The sequence below is a fragment of the Lagenorhynchus albirostris genome, chromosome 5, assembly GCF_949774975.1.
Source record: "Lagenorhynchus albirostris chromosome 5, mLagAlb1.1, whole genome shotgun sequence".
NCBI classification, from domain to species: domain Eukaryota; kingdom Metazoa; phylum Chordata; class Mammalia; order Artiodactyla; family Delphinidae; genus Lagenorhynchus; species Lagenorhynchus albirostris.
The window spans coordinates 61,804,431-61,823,980 of NC_083099.1; the positions used below are offsets into that span (position 1 = coordinate 61,804,431).

At 43.8% G+C, this 19,550-nt stretch overlaps 1 protein-coding gene across 1 annotated transcript in view; it reads right to left on the minus strand.

Annotated features, from left to right (window-relative positions):
- Window positions 1-15,825: 15,825 nt before the first annotated feature.
- MCF2L2 (MCF.2 cell line derived transforming sequence-like 2) overlaps window positions 15,826-19,550 on the minus strand; it is a 196,884-nt gene continuing 193,159 nt past the window's right edge. The window contains exons 28-30 of the mRNA XM_060149021.1: window positions 17,110-17,198; window positions 16,632-16,735; window positions 15,826-16,556 (exon numbers count right to left, since the gene is read on the minus strand). Of these exons, the coding sequence (XP_060005004.1) occupies window positions 16,424-16,556; window positions 16,632-16,735; window positions 17,110-17,198 (326 nt within the window). The 3' untranslated portion in view covers window positions 15,826-16,423. The remainder of the gene's footprint in view (window positions 16,557-16,631; window positions 16,736-17,109; window positions 17,199-19,550) is intronic.

Genomic DNA, 19,550 nt, shown 5'->3' on the forward strand with positions numbered 1-19,550 from the left:
CCTCATGATGGGATTAGTGTCCTTATAGGAAGAGGAGGAGAGCTAGTTCTCTCTCTGCTCTCCACCACGTAAGGATATAGTGAGAGAGCAGCTGTCTACAAGCCAGGAAGGTGGCCCTCACCAGAATGCCACCATGCTGGCACCCTCATCTCAGACTTCCCAGTCTCCAAACTTGTGAGAAATAAATCTGTTGTTTAAGTCATTCAGTCCATGGTAATTTGTTACAGTAGCCAGAGCTATGACAAACAAAAAATATATTTATAATGTCTTCTATATTTACCTATGTAGTTACATTTATTGGTGCTCTTTATTTCTTCATGTGGATTTGAGTTACTGTCTAGTAACCTTTCATTTCTGAAGGACTCCTTTTAGCATTTCTTGTAGGGAAGGTATGTTAGTGACAAATTATCTCAGTTGTTTACCTGGAATGTCTTAATTTCTCCTTCAGTTTTGAAGGACAGTTTTGTGGATATAGAATTCTTAATTGACAGTCTTTTTCCTTTCAGCACTTTAATATATCATCTCACTGCATTCTGGCCTTGATGGTTTCGGATGGGAAATCTCTTATTGAGAATTCCATATGATTTGAGATGTGGATTAGCTCATTGCTGAAAAAATTATCCTTTCCTCACTCTATTGCTTTTGTACCTTTGTTGAATATCAGTTGTCCACACGTATATGGGTCTATCCTGTTCCACTGATATAATTTTCTATCTTTATGTCAAGATCAAATTGCCTTGATTGCTGTAACTTTACAATAAACCTTGAAATCAGGTATTATTAGCCCTCCAACTTTGTTCTTCAACATTCTTTTAGCTTCTCCCTTTCCATTCCCTAATTCCCTCTCTTATGCTTTAAATTAGCCAATAAAGAGTGAACCTGTGAAACCCTAAACACCCCACCCTTGGGCCCTAACAAAGGCAGAGCCCCAGGTCTGTGCTCTCTGTCTCTCAACCTGTGACCTTGCTTCATGGCCCTTGAGTGTGCTGTGTACTCTCCAGGACCTATGAGTAGTAAATCTTGTTCCTCAAAGTCCCCTGATGGTTTCTGGCTGAAGTGTGTACTGCAATCATTATAAGAACCACACGGGCTAGTCCAGCCACAACACTGGCCCCACAAGCTTGGTGAGTGCCTCAGGTGTTCCTAGTTCCTAGGCAAGAGCATCACCATCAACAGGATGGGACCAAACAGCAGGGGGGAACACAATTCAGCCCATAACAATGGTCTGTCTTGTTAAATGTTCCATGTAAACTTAAGAAGGATGTGTGTATTCTTTTGTTGTTGGATTCAGTGTCCTATAAATGTTATTAGGTTAAACTGGTTGACAGTGTTGTTCAAGTATTCTATATTCTTACTGATTTTTTCTTTATTGTTTTATCAATTCTTACAAGAGAGGAGTTGAAATATCAGATTAAATTGTGGATTTGTTTATTCCTCTTTGCAGTTCTGTTTTTGCTTTGTGTATTCCAAAGCTCTGTTATTGATGTGTAAATATTTAGGATTGGTATGTCCTCTTGACGGATTAACCGTTTTATTTTATTTATTTTTTGCGGTACACAGGCCTCTCACTGTTGTGGCCTCTCCCGTTGCAGAGCACAGGCTCCAGACGCGCAGGCTCAGCGGCCATGGCTCATGGGCCTAGCCACTCCGGGGATCTTCCTGGACCGGGGCACGAACCCGTGTCTGCTGCATTGGCAGGCGGGCTCCCAACCACTGCGCCACCAGGGAAGCCCAACATATTCTTATTCTTTTTATATTTAAATAGTCAATTTTCTTTTAATGAGACATAAATAATGAGGGGAAAAAGCTTCAGTACTTACTTATGTGATTACCATTTCCTGCAGTCTTCACTCCTTTGTGTAGACCCTTGAGTTTATTGTTGCTACAGTTAGCCTAAGTACACCATGCACTTCAGATTCCTCAAGTGTTACCTGTGTTTAAGGTATGGCATTGTTTGACCAAATGTTTTTCTCAATGTGTGCTCCACTCTCAGCTTTAGGTCTTCCCTGGTATGTGTCAGAGTCTCTCCATGCCCTTGTAGCTCTCCCAGCAGACTCCACTGTTACTTGATAGTCAGTGCTTGTTAGCCTGGGGCTGGGGACTGAGCCATGAGGTGCTCTGTTCTGATTAAGTCTCAGGCAGGCAGGCACTCTGTCCCTGGGTCTTGAGGGGGTGTGACCTTCAAAGTGTTTCTACCCTCCCCCAGCAGTTTTGGGCACAGCACATATTCCCACCTCTCTCCCAGGATCAGAGGTTTGGTTTTTATTCCATTATTTTTCCCCAGCTGCAGTTGGATTTACCAGCCCTGTAAGGATGTGTTTATTGCCTGTTCTTGGGCAGCTGGTTCTACTTTTGTTCTGTTGGAAATATGGGGCAATAGGATCCAAGCCTTGTCTCATGTCTTTCCTGCAGCAACTGATATTCCCCTTCCCCAGGCTATGCCCTCAAGGATGCTTTCTCAGGACTTTTGCTAATCTTTTTTGTGAGTGCCCAGTGAGACCATTGGAGGAGAAAAGCCTGTAAGTGGATGCAAATATTCATTATATCTATGGCCCCTTGGTTTTTATTTTCTCTTGCAAGCCTACACTGGGCCACAAATTTAGCAGAACTCTCTTTGCCAGCGTATAGCAGTGCCTGCTCCAGGTAGGCAAGTGCTTGGAGTTCCATCTCTCTTTGTAGGTGCCTGTCTTTCCTTGGTCTTCAGGCTATATGGGTGCCCGGTGAACTCAGCTCTCTCATGGGTCCACAAAAAGTTGTGAATTTGCATATTTTCCAGATTTTCTGATCTTGCAAGTGTGGGGATAGTTCTCTTTCTAGATTTCTACATCTCAAGCAGAAGATATTATTTTTAATAGCTGCACAGAGTTCCATTATATGTCAGTACAATATTTTATCAATCGACTTTTTGTATTTAATATATTTGTTATCTATCGTTAACAAAACTTAGGTGCTTAAAACAGCAAACATTTATTATCTCATGGCCCTCTGGTAATAAATTCAAGAGTGGTTTAGCTGGGTTCTTCTCGCTCCAGGTCTCTCATGAAGTTTCAGCCAAGACATCAGTTTGAGCTGAAGCCATCTGAAAGCTTGACTAGGGCTGGACAGTCTACCTCCCAGGGGCTCACACACATGGCTGTTGGCAGGAGGCTTCAGTTCCTGCCACGCAGGTCTCTCCTTTGGGCTGCTTCAGTGTCCTCTCAATATGGCAGCTGGCTTCTACAGTGAATAACCCAAGAGGGAGAATGAGGAAAAAACTAAAATGCTTTTTATAAGGTAGTCTTGAAAGTCAACGAGCATCACTTCCACCACATTCTATTTACTGAGTCATTAGTACAGCCCACACTTAAAGAGAAGGTAATTTGATTCCACTCTTTGAAGGAAGGAGTCTCAATTTGGGGATAAATTTTTACACTACCACAGACATTTAGGTTGTTTCCCATTTCTCACTACTTGTTTTCCTGTTAAAAGTGATCCTAAAATAAACATCTGTACATATAATTCTTTGTTCATTTGTATGAGTTTATCATTAAAATAAATTCCTAGAAGTGGAACTGTTGGATCAAATCATATACTTATTTTAAATTTTTGAAAGCTGTTACAAATTCACTTCTAAAATGATAGTACTAATTTACACTCTTACCAACAGTGTATGAGAGTGCTGGTTTTCCTATAGCTTCTCCAACACTGGGTATTATCAAAGTTTTAAATGTTGGACAGTCTGATAATGAAAAATGATATATCATTGTTTGGCCTCTTTTCATATATTTACTGGATTTTGAATTTTTTTCCTATGTATTCATGTCCTTTGCCCATTTCTTTTTCCATTGTTGTTGATTTGTAAACACTCTTTATACACCAAGGAAATTAGTCTTGTGTCATGTTTTGAAAATGTATTTACCTTTTAAGTTTTAATTTTTCCTTTTTTCTACATATAAGTTTTTGCTTCTTACATAGCTTAATTTGTCAAGATTTTCCTTTGTAGCTTCTGGTTTTAGTTTTTGCCTGGAAAGACTTTATCCTATTCAAGATGCTTTTCAAAATGTTTTGACTTCCATGATTTCTTTAAGTCACACACTTGAACAATAGTGAAACCAAGCAGGACCCTGTGGGAAGGGAGCAATGCAGAGACAAAGGAGGAGCAGTCAAGAAACAATAGTACAGCCCTGGGGCAGGTCCTGGTTCCACCTCAAGGGATACACATAACAATATCTTTGAGTTCTTTCCAGAATTAAACAGCCCAACAAATGGAAGATGTTAGCATTCTTCATTCCAGATTAAAGGAACCACAGAAGCTTATCAGGAGACCACCTGAGGCCAGATTAAAGGAGTGAAGGCCCTGCACACACCCTAATCCTTATCAGCAACTCTGGCCTTGAACCATTGCTATAAAACTGCTCACCAAATCCCTCTGGGTTGAGGACACACTGTTTTTGAGAGGCACAAGCCCACTGTGTCTCCTTTGCCTGGCAAAGCAATAAAGTTATTCTTTCTACTTCACCCAAAATTCTGTCTCTGAGATTCGATTTGGCACCAGTGCACAGAGGCCAAGGTTTTGGCATTGATATGAATGACTTTAAGGGCTGAGGTAAACTTACTATTGTTTTTTCCATATTGCTATCCAGTGGTCCAAACACCACTTTTACAAAACATTTATCTTTTTGGTTCAGAACTAATTTGAAATGCCTTTTTTATAAATTCTGAGATGTATCTGGGTCCATTTCAAGATTCTCTACCCTGTTTTCCTTTTGTTAATTTCCATGGTATATGTTCCCTGGCAAATTAAAATATTATGGTATAAACCTACAATTATTGCTACTTTTATAATAGCCATATTTGAAAAGCTTATCCATAAACAAAAACTGCTACCAGATTAAAGATGCAATTGACAAACATTTTGTAGAGGATTAGTGAAACTATATTTTAAAAAGCTTTCTATCCTCATCTGACAATAAACTTGGAACTCAAGAGACACTTGATACTTGTTGACTGATAAGCAAATGCTAGTGTGGTAACTTAGAATCTTGGCCTAGGAGTTGGAAGACATGGATTCTAGTTCCTCCTCGGCTGCAGGCAGGCTGGGTGACACTGATGCACAGTAATAAAATTGTAGTTGGGCAATGGCCTCCTAGCTAGCTTCCCAATACTTCTTGCAGCTTGGTGAAACAAAGTTTTAACTAAGGGAATATAAGAAAAGATTTTGCATGCCACTTGCACACTGGGCCTTAAAATATTACATATGCATATCTTCCAAGTTCTTTCCCTTTCCTGCAATCTGGAAACTGGACATTCCTGAGATCTGCTTTTGACTATGTAGGCAAAGACAATGCTCTAGTGGATGGCAGAAAAACCAGAAGGAAGGAACCTGGGCCACTAAATGACCGTGTGGAGCACAGCAGCCTGTAGGCCCAACCCAGGATGTTTCACAAGACAGAAATATTCTTTAAGTCACTATATTGTTGGATATCTTTGTTACAGCAGCTTACTCTTTCCCTTTACACATGGGATGTTACATTCCACTAAGAAAAGGGTTCTGTAGTCAAATAAGTTTGGGAAATCATGAGTTTAACAAAAGTATACAGACATTCTTCCTGAAAGAGTTCTCTGCTCCTTTAATCTACTAATTGGGATCAACCAAGAGAGGAGCAAAACATGTAGTGTTTTTTTTTTTCTTTTGGCCATGCCAAAAGAACTAAGATCCTGGCTTGCAGGATCTTAGTTCCCTGACCAGGGATCGAACCTGTGCCCCCTGCAGTGGAAGCGCAGAGTCCTAACCACTGGACGGCCAGGGAATTCCCCTGTGTAGTATTTTTTTTTTTAACCTCTTTATTGGAGTATAATTGCTTTACAGTGTTGTGTTAGTTTCTGCTGTATAACAAAGTGAATCAGCTATACATATACATATATCCCCATATCCTCTCCCTCTTGCATCTCCCTCCCACCCTCCCTATCCCACCCCTCTAGGTGGTCACAAAGCACCAAGCTGATCTCCCTGTACTATGCAGCTGCTTCCCACTAGCAATCTATTTTACATTTGGTAGTGTATATATGTCCATGCCACTCTCTCAGTTCATCCCAGCTTACCCTTCCCCCTCCCTGTGTCCTCAAGTCCATTCTCTACATCTGCATCTTTATTCCTGTCCTGCCCCTAGGTTCATCGAACCATTTTTTTTTCCAGATTCTATATATATGTGTTACCATATGGTATTTGTTTTTCTTTCTGACTTACTTCACTCTGTATGACAGATTCTAGGTCCATCCACCCCACTACAAATAACTCAATTTCGTTTCTTTTTATGGCTGAGTAATATTGTGCCACATCTTCTTTATCCATTCATCTGTCGATGGACACTTCCATGTCCTGGCTATTGTAAATAGTGCTGCAGTGAACATTGCGGTACATGTCTCTTTTTGAATTATGGTTTTCTCAGGGTATATGCCCAGGAGTGGGATTGCTGGGTCATATGGTAGTTCTATTTTTAGTTTTTTAAGGAACCTACATGCTGTTCTCCATAGTGGTTGTATCAGTTTACTTTCCCACCAACAGTGCAAGAGGGATTCCTTTTCTTCACACCGTCTCCAGCATTTATTGTTTGTAGATTTTTTCATGATGGCCATTCTGACCGGTGTGAGGTGATACCTCGTTGTAGTTTTGATTTGCATTTCTCTAATGATTAGTAATGTTGAGCATGTTTTCATGTGTTGTTGGCAATCTGTATATCTTCTTTCTTCTTTGGAGAAATGTCTATTTAGGTCTTCTGCCCATTTTTGGATCGGGTGGTTTGTTTTTTTGATATTGAGCTGCATGAGCTGCTTGTATATTTTGGAGATTAATCCTTTGTCAGTTGCTTCATTTGCAAATATTTTCTCCCATTCTCAGGGTTGTCTTTTCGTCTTATGGTTTCCTTTGCTGTGCAAAAGCTTGCAAGTTTCATAGGTCCAATTTGTTTATTTTTGTTTTTATTTCCATTTCACTAGGAGGTGGGTCAAAAAGGATCTTGCTGTGATTTATGTCAAAGAGTGCTCTTCCTACGTTTTCCTCTATGAGTTTTATAGTGTCTGGCCTTACATTAAGGTCTTGAATCCATTTTATTTTCGTGTATGGTGCTAGGAAGTGTTCTAATTTCATTCTTCTACATGTAGCTGTCCAGTTTTCCCAGCACCACTTATTGAAGAGGCTATCTTTTCTCCACTGTATATTCTTGCCTCCTTTATCAAAGATAAGGTGACCATATGTGCGTGGATTTATCTCTGGGCTTTCTATCCTGTTCCATTGATCTATATTTCTGTTTTTGTGCCAGTACCATACTGTCTTGATTACTGTAGCTTTGTAGTATAGTCTGAAACAGAGAGCCTGATTCCTCCAGCTCCGTTTTTCTTTCTCAAGATTGCTTTGGCTATTTTGCGTTTCCATACAAATTGTGAGATTTTTTGTTCTAGTTCTGTGAAAAATGCCAGTGGTAGTTTGATACGGATTGCATTGAATCTGTAGATTGCTTTGGGTAGTATAGTCATTTTCACAATGTTGATTCTTCCAATCCAAGAACATGGTATATCTCTCCATCTGTTTGTATCATCTTTAATTTCTTTCATCAGTGTCTTAAAATTTTCTGCATACAGGTCTTCTGTCTCTTTAGGTAGGTTTATTCCTAGATATTTTATTCTTTTTGTTGCAGTGGTAAATGGGAGTGTTTTCTTAATTTCACTTTCAGATTTTTCATCATTAGTGCATAGGAATGCAAGAGATTTCTGTGCATTAATTCTGTATCTTGCAACTTTACCAAATTCATTGATTAGCTCTAGTAGTTTTCTGGTAGCATCTTTAGGATTCTCTATGTATAGTATCATGTCATCTGCAAACAGTGACAGCTTTACTTCTTCTTTTCTGATTTGGATTCCTTTTATTTCTTTTTCTTCTCTGATTGCTGTGGCTAAAACTTCCAAAACTATGTTGAATAATAGTGGTGAGAGTGGGCAACCTTGTCTTGTTCCTGATCTTAGTAGAAATGGTTTCATTTTTTTACCATTGAGGACAATGCTGGCTGTGGGTTTGTCATATATGGCCTTTATCATGTTGAGGTAAGTTCCCTTTATGACTATTTTCTGGAGGGGTTTTATCATAAATGGGTGTTGAATTTTGTCCAAAGCTTTTTCCGCATCTATTATCATATGGCTTTTATCCTTCCGTTTGTTAATACGGTGTATCACATTGATTTGCATATATTGAAGAATCCTTCCATTCCTGGGATAAACCCCACTTGATCATGGTGTATGATCCTTTTAATGTTCTGCTGGATTCTGTTTGCTAGTATTTTGTTGAGGATTTTTGCATCTATGTTCATCAGTGATATTGGCCTGTAGTTTTCTTTTTTTGGTGACATCTTTGTCTGGTTTTGGTATCAGGGTGATGGTGGCCTCATAGAATGACTTTGGGAGTGTTCCTCCCTCTGCTATGTTTTGGAAGAGTTTGAGAAGGATAGGTGTTAGCTCTTCTCTAAATGTTTAATAGAATTCACCTGTGAAGCCATCTGGTCCTGGGTTTTTGTTTGTTGGAAGATTTTTAATCACAGTTTCAATTTCAGTGCTTGTGATTGGTCTGTTTATATTTTCTTTTTCGTCCTGGTTCAGTTTCAGAAGGTTGTGCTTTTCTAAGAATTTGTCCATTTCTTCCAGATTGTCCATTTTATTGATAGAGTTGCTTGTAGTAATCTCTCATGATCTTTTGTATTTCTGCAGGGTCAGTTGTTATTTCTCCTTTTTCATTTCTAATTCTGTCGATTTGAGTTTTCTCCCTTTTTTTCTTGATGAGTCTGGCTAGGGGTTTGTCAATATTGTTTATCTTCTCAAGGAACCAGCTTTTACTTTTACTGATCTTTGCTACTGTTTCCTTCATTTCTTTTTCATCTATTTCTGATCTGATCTTTATGATTTCTTTCCTTCTGCTAACTTTGGGGGGGGGTTTGTTCTTTTTTCTCTAATTGCTTTAGGTGTAAGGTTAGGTTGTTTACTTGAGATTTTTCTTGTTTCTTGAGGTAGGATTGTATTGCTATAAACTTCCCTCTTAGAACTGCTTTTGTTGCATCCCATAGGTTTTGGATCATTGTGTTTTCATTGTCATTTGTTTCTAGGTATTTTTTTGATTCTCTCTTTGATTTCTTCAGTGATCTCTTCGTTATTTAGTGGGATATTGTTTAGCCTCATGTGTTTGTATTTTTTACAGTTTTTTTCCCTGTAATTGATATCTAGTCTCATAGTGTTGTGGTTTGAAAAGATACTTGATACAATTTCAATTTTTAAAAATTTACCAAGGCTTGATTTGTGACCCAAGATATGATCTATCCTGGAGAATGTTCCATAAGCACTTGAGAAGAAAGTGTATTCTGTTGTTTTTGGATGGAATATCCTATAAATATCAATTAAGTCCATCTCGTTTAATGTATCATTTAAAGCTTGTGTTTCTTTATTTATTTTCATTTTGGATAATCTGTCCATTGGTGAAAGTGGGGTGTTAAAGTCCCCTACTATGGTTGTGTTACTGTCGATTTACCCTTTTATGGGTGTTAGCATTTGCCTTATGTACTGAAGTGCTCCTATGTTGGGTGCATAAATATTTACAATTGTTATATTTTCTTCTTGGATTGATCCCTTGATCATTATGTAGTGCCCTTCTTTGCCTCTCGAAAACAGTCTTTATTTTAATCTTTTTTTTTTTTTTTTTTTTTTGCGGTACGCGGACCTCTCACTGTTGTGGCCTCTCCCATTGCGGAGCACAGGCTCCGGATGTGCAGGCTCATTGGCCGTGGCTTACAGGCCCAGCCACTCCATGGCATGTGGGATCTTCCTGGACCGGGGCACAAACCCATGTCCCCTGCATCGGCAGGTGGACTCTCAACCACTGCGCCACCAGGGAAGCCCTAGTCTTTATTTTAAAGTCTGTTTTATCTGATACGAAAAATGCTACTCCAGCTTTCTTTTGATTTCCATTTGCATGGAATATCTTTTTCCATCCCCTCACTTTCAGTCTGTATGTGTCCCTAGGTTTGAAGTGGGTCTCTTGTAGACAGCATACTTACAGGTCTTGTTTTTGTATCCATTCAGCCAGTCTATGTCTTTTGGTTGGAGCATTTAATCAATTCACATTTAAAGTAATTATCGATATGTATGTTCCTATTACCATTTCTTAATTGTTTTGGGTTTGTTTTTGTAGGTCTTTTCCTTCTCTTGTGTTTCCTGCCTAGAGAAGTTCCTTTAGCATTTGTTGTAAAACTGGTTTGATGGTGCTGAATTCTCTTAGCTTTTGCTTGTCTGTAAAGGTTTTAATTTCTCCATCAAATCTGAATGAGATTGTTGCTGGGTAGAATAATCTTGGTTGTAGATTTTTTCCCTTTCATCACTTTAAATATGTCCTGCCACCCCCCTCTGGCTTGCAGAGTTTTTGCTGTAAGATCAGCTGTTAACCTTATGGGGATTCCCTTGTATGCTATTTGTTGTTTTTCCTTTGCTGCTTTTAATATTTTTTCTTTGTATTTAATTCTTGATAGTTTGATTAATATGTGTCTTGATGTGTCTCTCCTTGGATTTATCCTGTATGGAACTCCCTGTGCTTCCTGGACTTGATTGACTATTTCCTTTCCAATGTTAGGGAAGTTTTCAACTATAATCTCTTCAAATATTTTCTCAGACCGTTTCTTTTCCTCTTCTTCTGGGACCCCTATAATTTGAATGTTGGTGCATTGAATGTTGTCCCAGAGGTCTCTGAGACTGTCTTCAATTCTTTTCATTCTTTTTTCTTTATTCTGCTCTATTGTAGTCATTTCCACTATTTCATCTTCCAGGTCACTTATCCATTCTTCTGCCTCACTTATTCTGCTATTGATTCCTTCTAGAGAATTTTTAATTTCATTTATTGTGTTGTTCATCATTGTTTGTTTGCTCTTTAGTTCTTCTAGGTCCTTGTTAAACATTTCTTGTATTTTCTCCATTCTATTTCCAAGATTTTAGATCACCTTTACTATCATTACTCTGAATTCTTTTTCAGGTAGACTGCCTATTTCCTCTTCATTTGTTTGGTCTGGTGGGTTTTTACCTTGCTCCTTCATCTGCTGCATAGTTTTCTGTCTTCCCATTTTTCTTAACTTACTGTGTTTGTGGTCTCCTTTTCATAGGCTGCAGGTTCGTAGTTCCTGTTGTTTTTGGTATCTGTCCGCAGTGGGTAAGGTTGGTTCAGTGGCTTGTGTAGGCTTCCTGGTGGAGGGTACTGGTGTCTCTGTTCTGGTGGATTAGGCTGGACCTTGTCTTTCTGGTGGGTGGGGCTGCATCTGGCTGTGTGTTTTGGGGTGTCTCTGAACTTAGTATGATTTCAGGCAGCCTCTCTGCTAATGGGTCTTGCTAGTTGTTTGGCATGGGGTGTCCAGCATTGTAGCTTGCTGGCTGTTGGGTGGAGCTGGGTCTTAGCATTGAGACAGAGCTCTCTGGGAGAGCTCTTGCCAATTGATATTACATGGAGCTGGGAGGGCTCTGGTGGTCCAATGTCCTGAACTCGGCTCTCCCACCTCAGAGGCTCAGGCCTGACATCAGGCTGGAGCACCAAGACCCTGTCAGCCACTTGGCTCAGAAGAAAAGGGAGGAAAAAAAAGAAAGAAAAAAAAAATTTTTAATTAAAAAATTATTAAAATTTAAAATTAAAATTAAAGAAATAAAAAAGTAATAGAAAAAAAAGGGAGCAACTAAACCAATAAATAATTCCACAAGTGATAACAAGCATTAAAAACTATACTAAGGTAAACATAAAAATCAGAAACAAGTCATTTGCAGAGAGCAAACCCCAAGTCTACAGTTGCTTCCAAAGTCCACCACCTCAATTTTGGGATGATTTGTTGTCTATTCAGGTATTCCACAGATGCAGGGTACCTCAAGTTGATTGTGGGGATTTTATCTGCTGCTCCTGAGGCTGCTGGGAGAAATTTCCCTTTCTCTTCTTTGTTCGCACAGCTTCTGGGGTTCAGCTTTGGATTTGGCCCCACCTCTGCGTGTAGGTCACCCTCAGGTTTCTGTTCCTGCCCAGAGAGGACGGAGCTAAAGCAGTGGCTGATTAGGGGGCTCTGGCTCACTGAGGCGGGGGTGGGGTGGGGGAGGGACGCGTACAGTGGTTGTAATTGGAATGTGGGGCGAGCCTGCAGCAGCAGAGGCCAATGTGATGTTGCACCAGCCTGAGGTGTGCCATGTGTTCTCCCAGGGAAGTTGTCCCTAGATCATGAGACCCTGGCAGTGGCAGGCTGCACAGGCTCCCGGGAGGAGGCATGTGGATAGTGACCTGTGCTCGCACACAGGATTCTTGGTGGCTGCAGCAGCAGTGTTAGCGTTTCACGCCCAGCTGTGCTGTCCGCGCTGATAGCCACGGCTTGCGCCCGTCTACAGAGCTCATTTAGGCAGTGTTCTGAATCCCCTCTCCTCGCGCACCCCGAAACAATGGTCTCTTGCCTCTTAGGCAGTTCCAGACTTTTTCCCGGACTCCCTCCCATCTAACTGTGGCGCACTAGCCCCCTTCAGGCTGTGTTCATGTAGCCAACCCTAGTCCTCTCCCTGTGATCTGATCTCGGAAGCCCGAGCCTCAGCTCCCAGCGTCTCAGGCTGGTGAGTGCTGGTTGTGCACCAATCCTCTGTGTGGAAATCTCTCCGCTTTGCCGTCTGCACCCCTGTTGCTGCGCTCTTCTCCGTGGTTCTGAAGCTTCCCCCCTGCCCACCCCCAGTCTCCGCCAGTGAAGCGGCTTCCTAGTGTGTGAAAACTTTTCCTCCTTCACAGCTCCCATCCCTATTCTTTTGTCTCTGTTTTTTCTTTTTCCTTACTCAGGTACGTGGGGACTTTCTTGCATTTGGGAAGTCTGAGGTCTTCTGTCAGCATTCAGTAGGCGTTCTGTAGGAGTTGTTCCACATGTAGATGTATTTTTGATGTATTTGTGGGGAGGAAGGTGATCTCCACATCTTACTCCTCCGCCATCTTGAAGGTCTCCCCTCCCTGTGTAGTATTTTTAAAGTGTATTTATTTTTAGATAATTCTTTTTCATTGTGGGATTAACTCATTGACTTCTTACACTCTTCTGCCTATGCTGCAAAATATACTCTGGGAAGTGCTGGTTTAGAGGATCTCTAACTTTTCTCATCATTTCATAGTGCATGGCTGGTGTTTAGTGTGGACTCAGACTCTGCCAGATTTTACAGATCCTGGGCCAGACCACTTTCACCTGGGGCTACAGCAGTCCCACTCCTCAGCAACGTGTTGAAATGAGTCCCTCTAGTGGGCAACAGGTGACATGACGAATTGAACGACTAGTAAAAGAAGGCTGGGGGGTTTATCTGATGGTTTTGGATTCTTTTCCATTTACCCAAACAAAATGATGATACAAATGTCACTCATAGAAGAGCCACCCTCTGTTTTTTTTTTTCCTGGTTTTTAAGAAGTCTAAAATTTTCAAAACTGTACTTCAGTTCCAGGAGCTGCAGTTTACCATTTTCCCAACACTTCCATAACCAGACTCATCACACAGCAGCAGGGTTGTGTGCTCCCACAGTATGTGTCACACCGTGTTGCGATGATCTGTTTCCACATCTGTCTCCCGCAACTGGGCTGAGGAACCTCTCACTCATCTTCAAACCTCCTTGGTCTCTCCCGATGCTGGCACCTTCCTCAGGATGGGGGTGCTCAGGAAATAGGTGTTGAATGAAAGGAGGGAATACATACATAAATAAATAAATATTCTTATGGTCAAAATGGAACAACGTGGGTTGGAAAATAATGCAGGTAGAAGGAAGTAAGATTTCCTATAGATTTGGGAAGAACTTTATTTGCGTGTGCAAATAATAAGTATTGTATCCTACCAATTTGAAACACACTCTACCATAAGACAGATACTTTGTTGTTAGGAAAGGGGGCATGAGAGCGTGGACCCACCACATAGTTCAACTTTCTGAAAAATGTCAAACACTCTGCTGGATAATCCTGCCAAGAAGCCCCTCCCTGATGGTCTATTCCATTCCTCAGTCTCTTCCCTTTTTGGCCACCCAGTCAAAGGCCTTCTTTATGGACACACTATTTTGGTTTTCTTGAATTCTACAGTGATGTTCCCGAGACTCATGGGAGACACTCCCCAGGTGCCTGCTGACCCACTCCATTCCAGGAATGAATCAGGGGACTGAAAACTCAGCCAGATCCCTCACCCAGTGAAAAGTTAAAATCAAAGCACCCTAACAATTCCAAAAACAACTAAATCCAAAACTACCTCTAAAAATAAACAACTCCAGAGCTCAGGGTGCTGGTTATTGGCCATGATGGCTCAGCTCCCCGCCCACCCTCTGCTCTCTGCTTTGTGGTTGGGGCCATTCGCCTCCTTTGCCAGCGAGGGCTTTGCTCCTCCCTGTGTGCCTGGGTTCCCTTCAGTATTGCCGTAGCAACTGGCCTTCACCCTGAGAGCCCCAGTCGGTTCCGGAAGCTGCAGTTCACCATTTTCCCAACACTTCCATAAGCAGCCTCATCACGCCCCTTCCTCTAGCACCAGCTGGCAGCAGAGTTCTGCATCCAGTTCCCAGGCCCGCCTTCAAGTTCCTGGGGGCACCTGGGGAATGCCACCCCCCCACACACTGGAGGGCTACCCTCAGCCATGTGGGGTCCCCAACCTCTTCCCTTGTTCCCTCTGCCCTTGGTTGGTAGCTGCTTCTTATAGTTAGAATCTTCATGATATCTCATTATCACTTTTTTTCCCATTAAAATCTCCAATAGCTGGATAGCACTTCCTTATAGTAAATCCTTTCTGTTAAAATAACTAGTATAGTGTCTCTCTTGATTGGATCCTGACTGATGAACTAAATAATTATAATACTTAATAATTCTGAAAATAAACCTGAAAATAAAATAACTAAAAATAGTGAATAGAAAAGAAATTGAATGACAAAGACAAAACTGAAGAGAAATAACTGAGAATAAGTAACTCTGAAAATAACTCAGAAACTAGCTCAAAAATTCTGAAACTAAAAAATTCAAAATATAATGTTCAAAAATGCAACAACTGAAAATAAAATAATTTAAAACCAAATAACTAAAAAATAAAAAACCCAAATAATAAATGAACGTAAAAATAACACAGAATCTAAAATAAGTGAAAATAAATTACTGTGAATATAAGTAACTCTAAAACCAAATAACTAGCGGAAAAACCCCAAAATAAAGACAGCTATTTTATTCTGAAAATAAAGGAATTCAAAAAATTCCAGTGAGTTTTTACTATTCAAATAAGTAACTGTAAAATAAATAATTCAAAAATGCCAATAACTAATAATTGAATAACCATGAAAATAAATAACTCAGATATTAACAACTGAAAAGACAGATAATTAAAAATGAATAATTCTAAAGCTAATTTGGAAATATATAACTATTAAAACAAAGTAACTATAAATAACTGAAAATAAATAACTCAAAAACTAAGTAACTTTAAAGACAAAATAATTATAAACAGCTAACTTTAAAGCTATAAGATTAAATAACCAGAAAACTAAAAACAAATGAAAATTAACTAATAAAACTAAAAATAAATAACCGAAGATAACTGAAACTAAAAACTAACGAGTCTAAACGTAAGAAGGTTAACCTGTAACCAACCCTTGCTAAAAGGAAACAATCCTGGAACAAAGTAACAAAAGTATCACATTAACATTCCTATGGGGATTAAGGGAGGTGAACACAGGGCTGCCATGTGGAGTCTGAGCAGCTCTGATCTGAGGTGCTCAACCTAGCTCCCCACTTCCACCCCAGCAGAAATTTGGCAATGTCTGAAGGCATTTTTGATTGTCATAATTTGGGTGAGCGGGTGGGGGGGTGTTACAGGCATCTAGTGGGCAGAGGCCAGAGATGCTCCCAAACATCCTACAAGGCACAAGAAGTACCAACAACAAAGTATCCAGCCTGCAAAGTCAAAAGTGCCGACATTGAGAAACCCTGCGCTCAGCTCTCCAACACTGGATTATGCTAACCTCCAGAAGGCGCGTGTGCCGAGCAGCTCGAGGTTCTCCGCGGGGTCCGCAACCAAGCCGGCTGCGCTCGCGCAGGCGTGCCTCTAATGGCGCAAGGTTCTCCACGGGCTCTGCGCCACGTCCCTGCGCAGGAGTGCGTCAGCACCTGCAGGTTCTCCACGGGGTCTGCGCCGAGTCCCTGCGCCAGCGGCGCTGCACCGGGAGGGGTGGGCTCCGCGGGCGGATGGCGACCGCTCCTTAGGCTCCGGCAAGATGGTCCTGTTGACCCCGGACAGGGCAGCGGATCCCCAGGTTCCAAGGCCCCTTTGCTGCTTCTGCTTAAGGGCGGGCCGGCTTCCGCAACCACAGCAGCGGCTCCTGGGAATGCAGGAGGCCGGGGAGGCTGGGTTGTCTGGGACGAGTGTCAGTTCTCTGCGGAGGGCGGCCTCAGGCCCCCTTCCCGCGCCCGCACTGCCTCTGCTCGAAAGCCGGTCTCCCCACTGGGGTCGAGCAAGCCAGCGGACATCCCAGGGCTCTCCTCAGTTTTGTTTGTGGCCCTGAAATTCCAAGAAGAAAGTCAGAGGAGCAGTGGCTAACAAGTTCGCTTACTTTTCTTTCCGTTTCACACTCACGTGTCCTCTTCGCCGCCCTCTTTCTCTCCCTGGATGCTTTCTCCCGTTTCCTGAACAGACTTGGAGGTTTCATAACTGTCGTCCAACTGGCAAAGCCCCGACAGCTGGAAGGGAAGGGACAGGGGTGTAATGCTGCGGTTGGGTGGGGGGCGGGTCCGGTCCACACGGCGATTCCCGCTGGCAGGGCGGGGCCGCCCCAGCTTTCCTATGGGGCCACTCAGGTCCTCAGCAAGAGACCCTAATTTTGGCCAGAAACCAGGGGATCGCTAAGGAGCCGGGGATGCGGGGCCTGCTGGGCTGGGGGTCTGAGCCACTTTGCAGATCCAGTGACCTCAGCTTCCGGGATTAGGCCGAGTCCTTAATGGGTGAGAATCATGTAAAGGAGGGAGAGGGAAGAAGAAGAGGAAGAGGGGGCAGGAGAAGCTGATGAACAGGAATGAGGGAAAATATGAAAGAGGTAAGAAGGAAAGAAATTTACACTCAGAGCACTGCTCTCCTTTTCCGTATCTTCTGCACCTTCACAATTGTCAAAGGTTTCCATGGAGATAAACTCCCTGCTGGAGCAACCTTGGGGAAAGAAAGGGAAGAATTTGGCCGGCTGTGGGGGAGAGGGCGTGGTGGGGGAGACGGCGTGGGAGGACAGGCCACGCAGCCTATGGCAGGACGGAATGGGCAGCGCCGGTCTCCAGGAACCCATTCTCGCCATCTCTCCCTCCTCTCCCAGGACTGCACTGCTTCACCTGGGCCGGGAGGAGGGGGCCTGTGATCTCCAGGTTCCCTTTTCCAGCTCAAACTTCTCTAACTGTGAGAAGACATGTCCACATGGTGTTCAGAGTCCTACCTCCTTGTCCTCCAAGAAAAGTCATTGTCTTTTTGTGCTTGACGACCTTCCTGCCTTCCCTCCTTCCCGCCCTCCTTTCTTCCTTCCCTCCTTCTCTCCCCTGATTACTGCTCATTTCCCATTTCCTTGGCAGCCTCTGCCAAAAGTGACTGCTCTCCCCGTGGGAAAATCAGAGGGAGAGGAAGTACATCCTGCCTCTCTCGCCACTGAATGATTAACTTACCAATTAGCCACACCATTGTGCACCTGTTCTGTGCCAGGGCTGTTAAAGACACTGGGGAGGAACAGAAAATCCCACCAAATACTGAGCCTGCTGTATGTCTGCTGGGATGTCAGGCATTTGTCAAAAGTTAAGCCTCACACAACTATAAGGACCTTAGCCCTTGGCCTGTAAACACTGCAGTCGAAATCTACACATTTATACTTTTTTTCTTTCTTTCTTTCTTTTTTGGTGCCCTGCCAATCAGCTTGTGGGATCTTCGTTCCCCGACCAGAGAGTGAACCCAGAGATTGAACCCAGGCCCTCGCAGTGAGAGCGTGGAGTCCTAACCACTGGACCGCCGGGGAATTCCCTACACATTACTACTCTAAAGACGGGATCTCTGTCCCCACAATTCTCCCAAGTCAGCTTAGGGAGGCGAGCATCTGCAGAAAGATCTTGATCTGAGGGAGCCCCAGGTTGAGCGTCAGCTGAGTCCAGTCCATCCCGCAGGAATCTGAGCACAGGAGAGTTTCAGTTTCGGTGAGAATTCAGGGGGAGGGGCCTTGTGGGGGCGCAGGAGCAAGCGGAAGTAGCCTGCGGTTGGGGTTGGGGGGCACAGTATCTCTGGGAGCAGACATCCAGCAAGAGGGAGCTCCCGACCTGCCGCCCAGAGGCCCCCCAAGCTGCGCTCGGGGCATGGGGTCCTCCCCGGAGCAGGGCCGTGAGGGCTGTGCGAGCACGACAGGGAGCAGCCGGGCAGCCGCTTCCTGGAGGCCTCCAGAGACGCCGCGGGACGACGCAGGGGCAAAGCCTGGTTTAACTCCTGCTCCTGGGACGTGGTGGGGCGACCGGAGGGAGCGCGGAGGCGAAAGTGGCTCTGGGAGGCGCCTCCCACCGCCCTCCTCCAGGTGTGACTGCGGGGCACCCGCGGTAACCCCCAGAGACGCCTCTTTAGGGCGGCCATCCCGCGTGGGTCCCCTTGGACCAGGAGCAGACAGTGAGGACGGAGGGACGGCCGTCTTGCTGGAAAGCTCTTAGGGAGGAACAGAGCAGGAGCGGTTGCGCCCTTGACCAGCCCCTGCGTGGATAGAAGAGCTGCGTCTGCAGGGGCCGTGGCCTCAGTGCCCCAGGCAATGCCCGGTGCCGGGGGCCCCAGAGCCGCCCGCTGGGAGGAGCCCGGGGTGGTAGCGGGGCTGGGCGGCAACCTGGGAACTGAAAGACGCGAGGACGAGGTCCAGCCATTCCTCGAGGTACGTGAAATGATGATCTGGTGCCAGGGCTGCTTTCCCCTCTCTCCTGTGGACCCTGCGGGCTGGGGAGTGTGCGGGGGCCTCAGCCGGGCACAGGGCTGGCACAGAGGGGCCCTCGCACACTTGGCCACGCGTTGACTGCATTATTTCAGGGTCATCCAGGCCATCATCCCCTGCCTCCAGGTACGGATTTGCCTGAGCTGGCAAGAGGACCAATCCTCCGAGCACAGTCAAGACCCAGACGCCACCTCCCTGCTGGGGCCGGTGGTGCACATGGGCTCCTCGGCTCCTGGTACCACAGGTGAGGGTGGGGGCCGCCTGGGGCCCCACAGGCCTCCAGTTTAGTCTAGGGCAGGGTTTTCCATACTCCTTAGAGTGTGACCCAGGGATGGGCAAATTTTACATCCCAACGCAGTGTACACACAGAAATACATTCACAGAATTAAAACCAACGTTTGTGGAACCATATTGTGCTTACGGTGTGTGATGTCCTCATCTATTCTGTTCTGTTCTTTCTAGTCTATTCGTTTGTTCTGTTCTTTTATTCTGTTCTATTCTATCCTGGAGACAGAGGAGGAGAGGGGCTGTGGGAGGTGGCGGGGTCACCCACAGTCTCCTCACAGGAC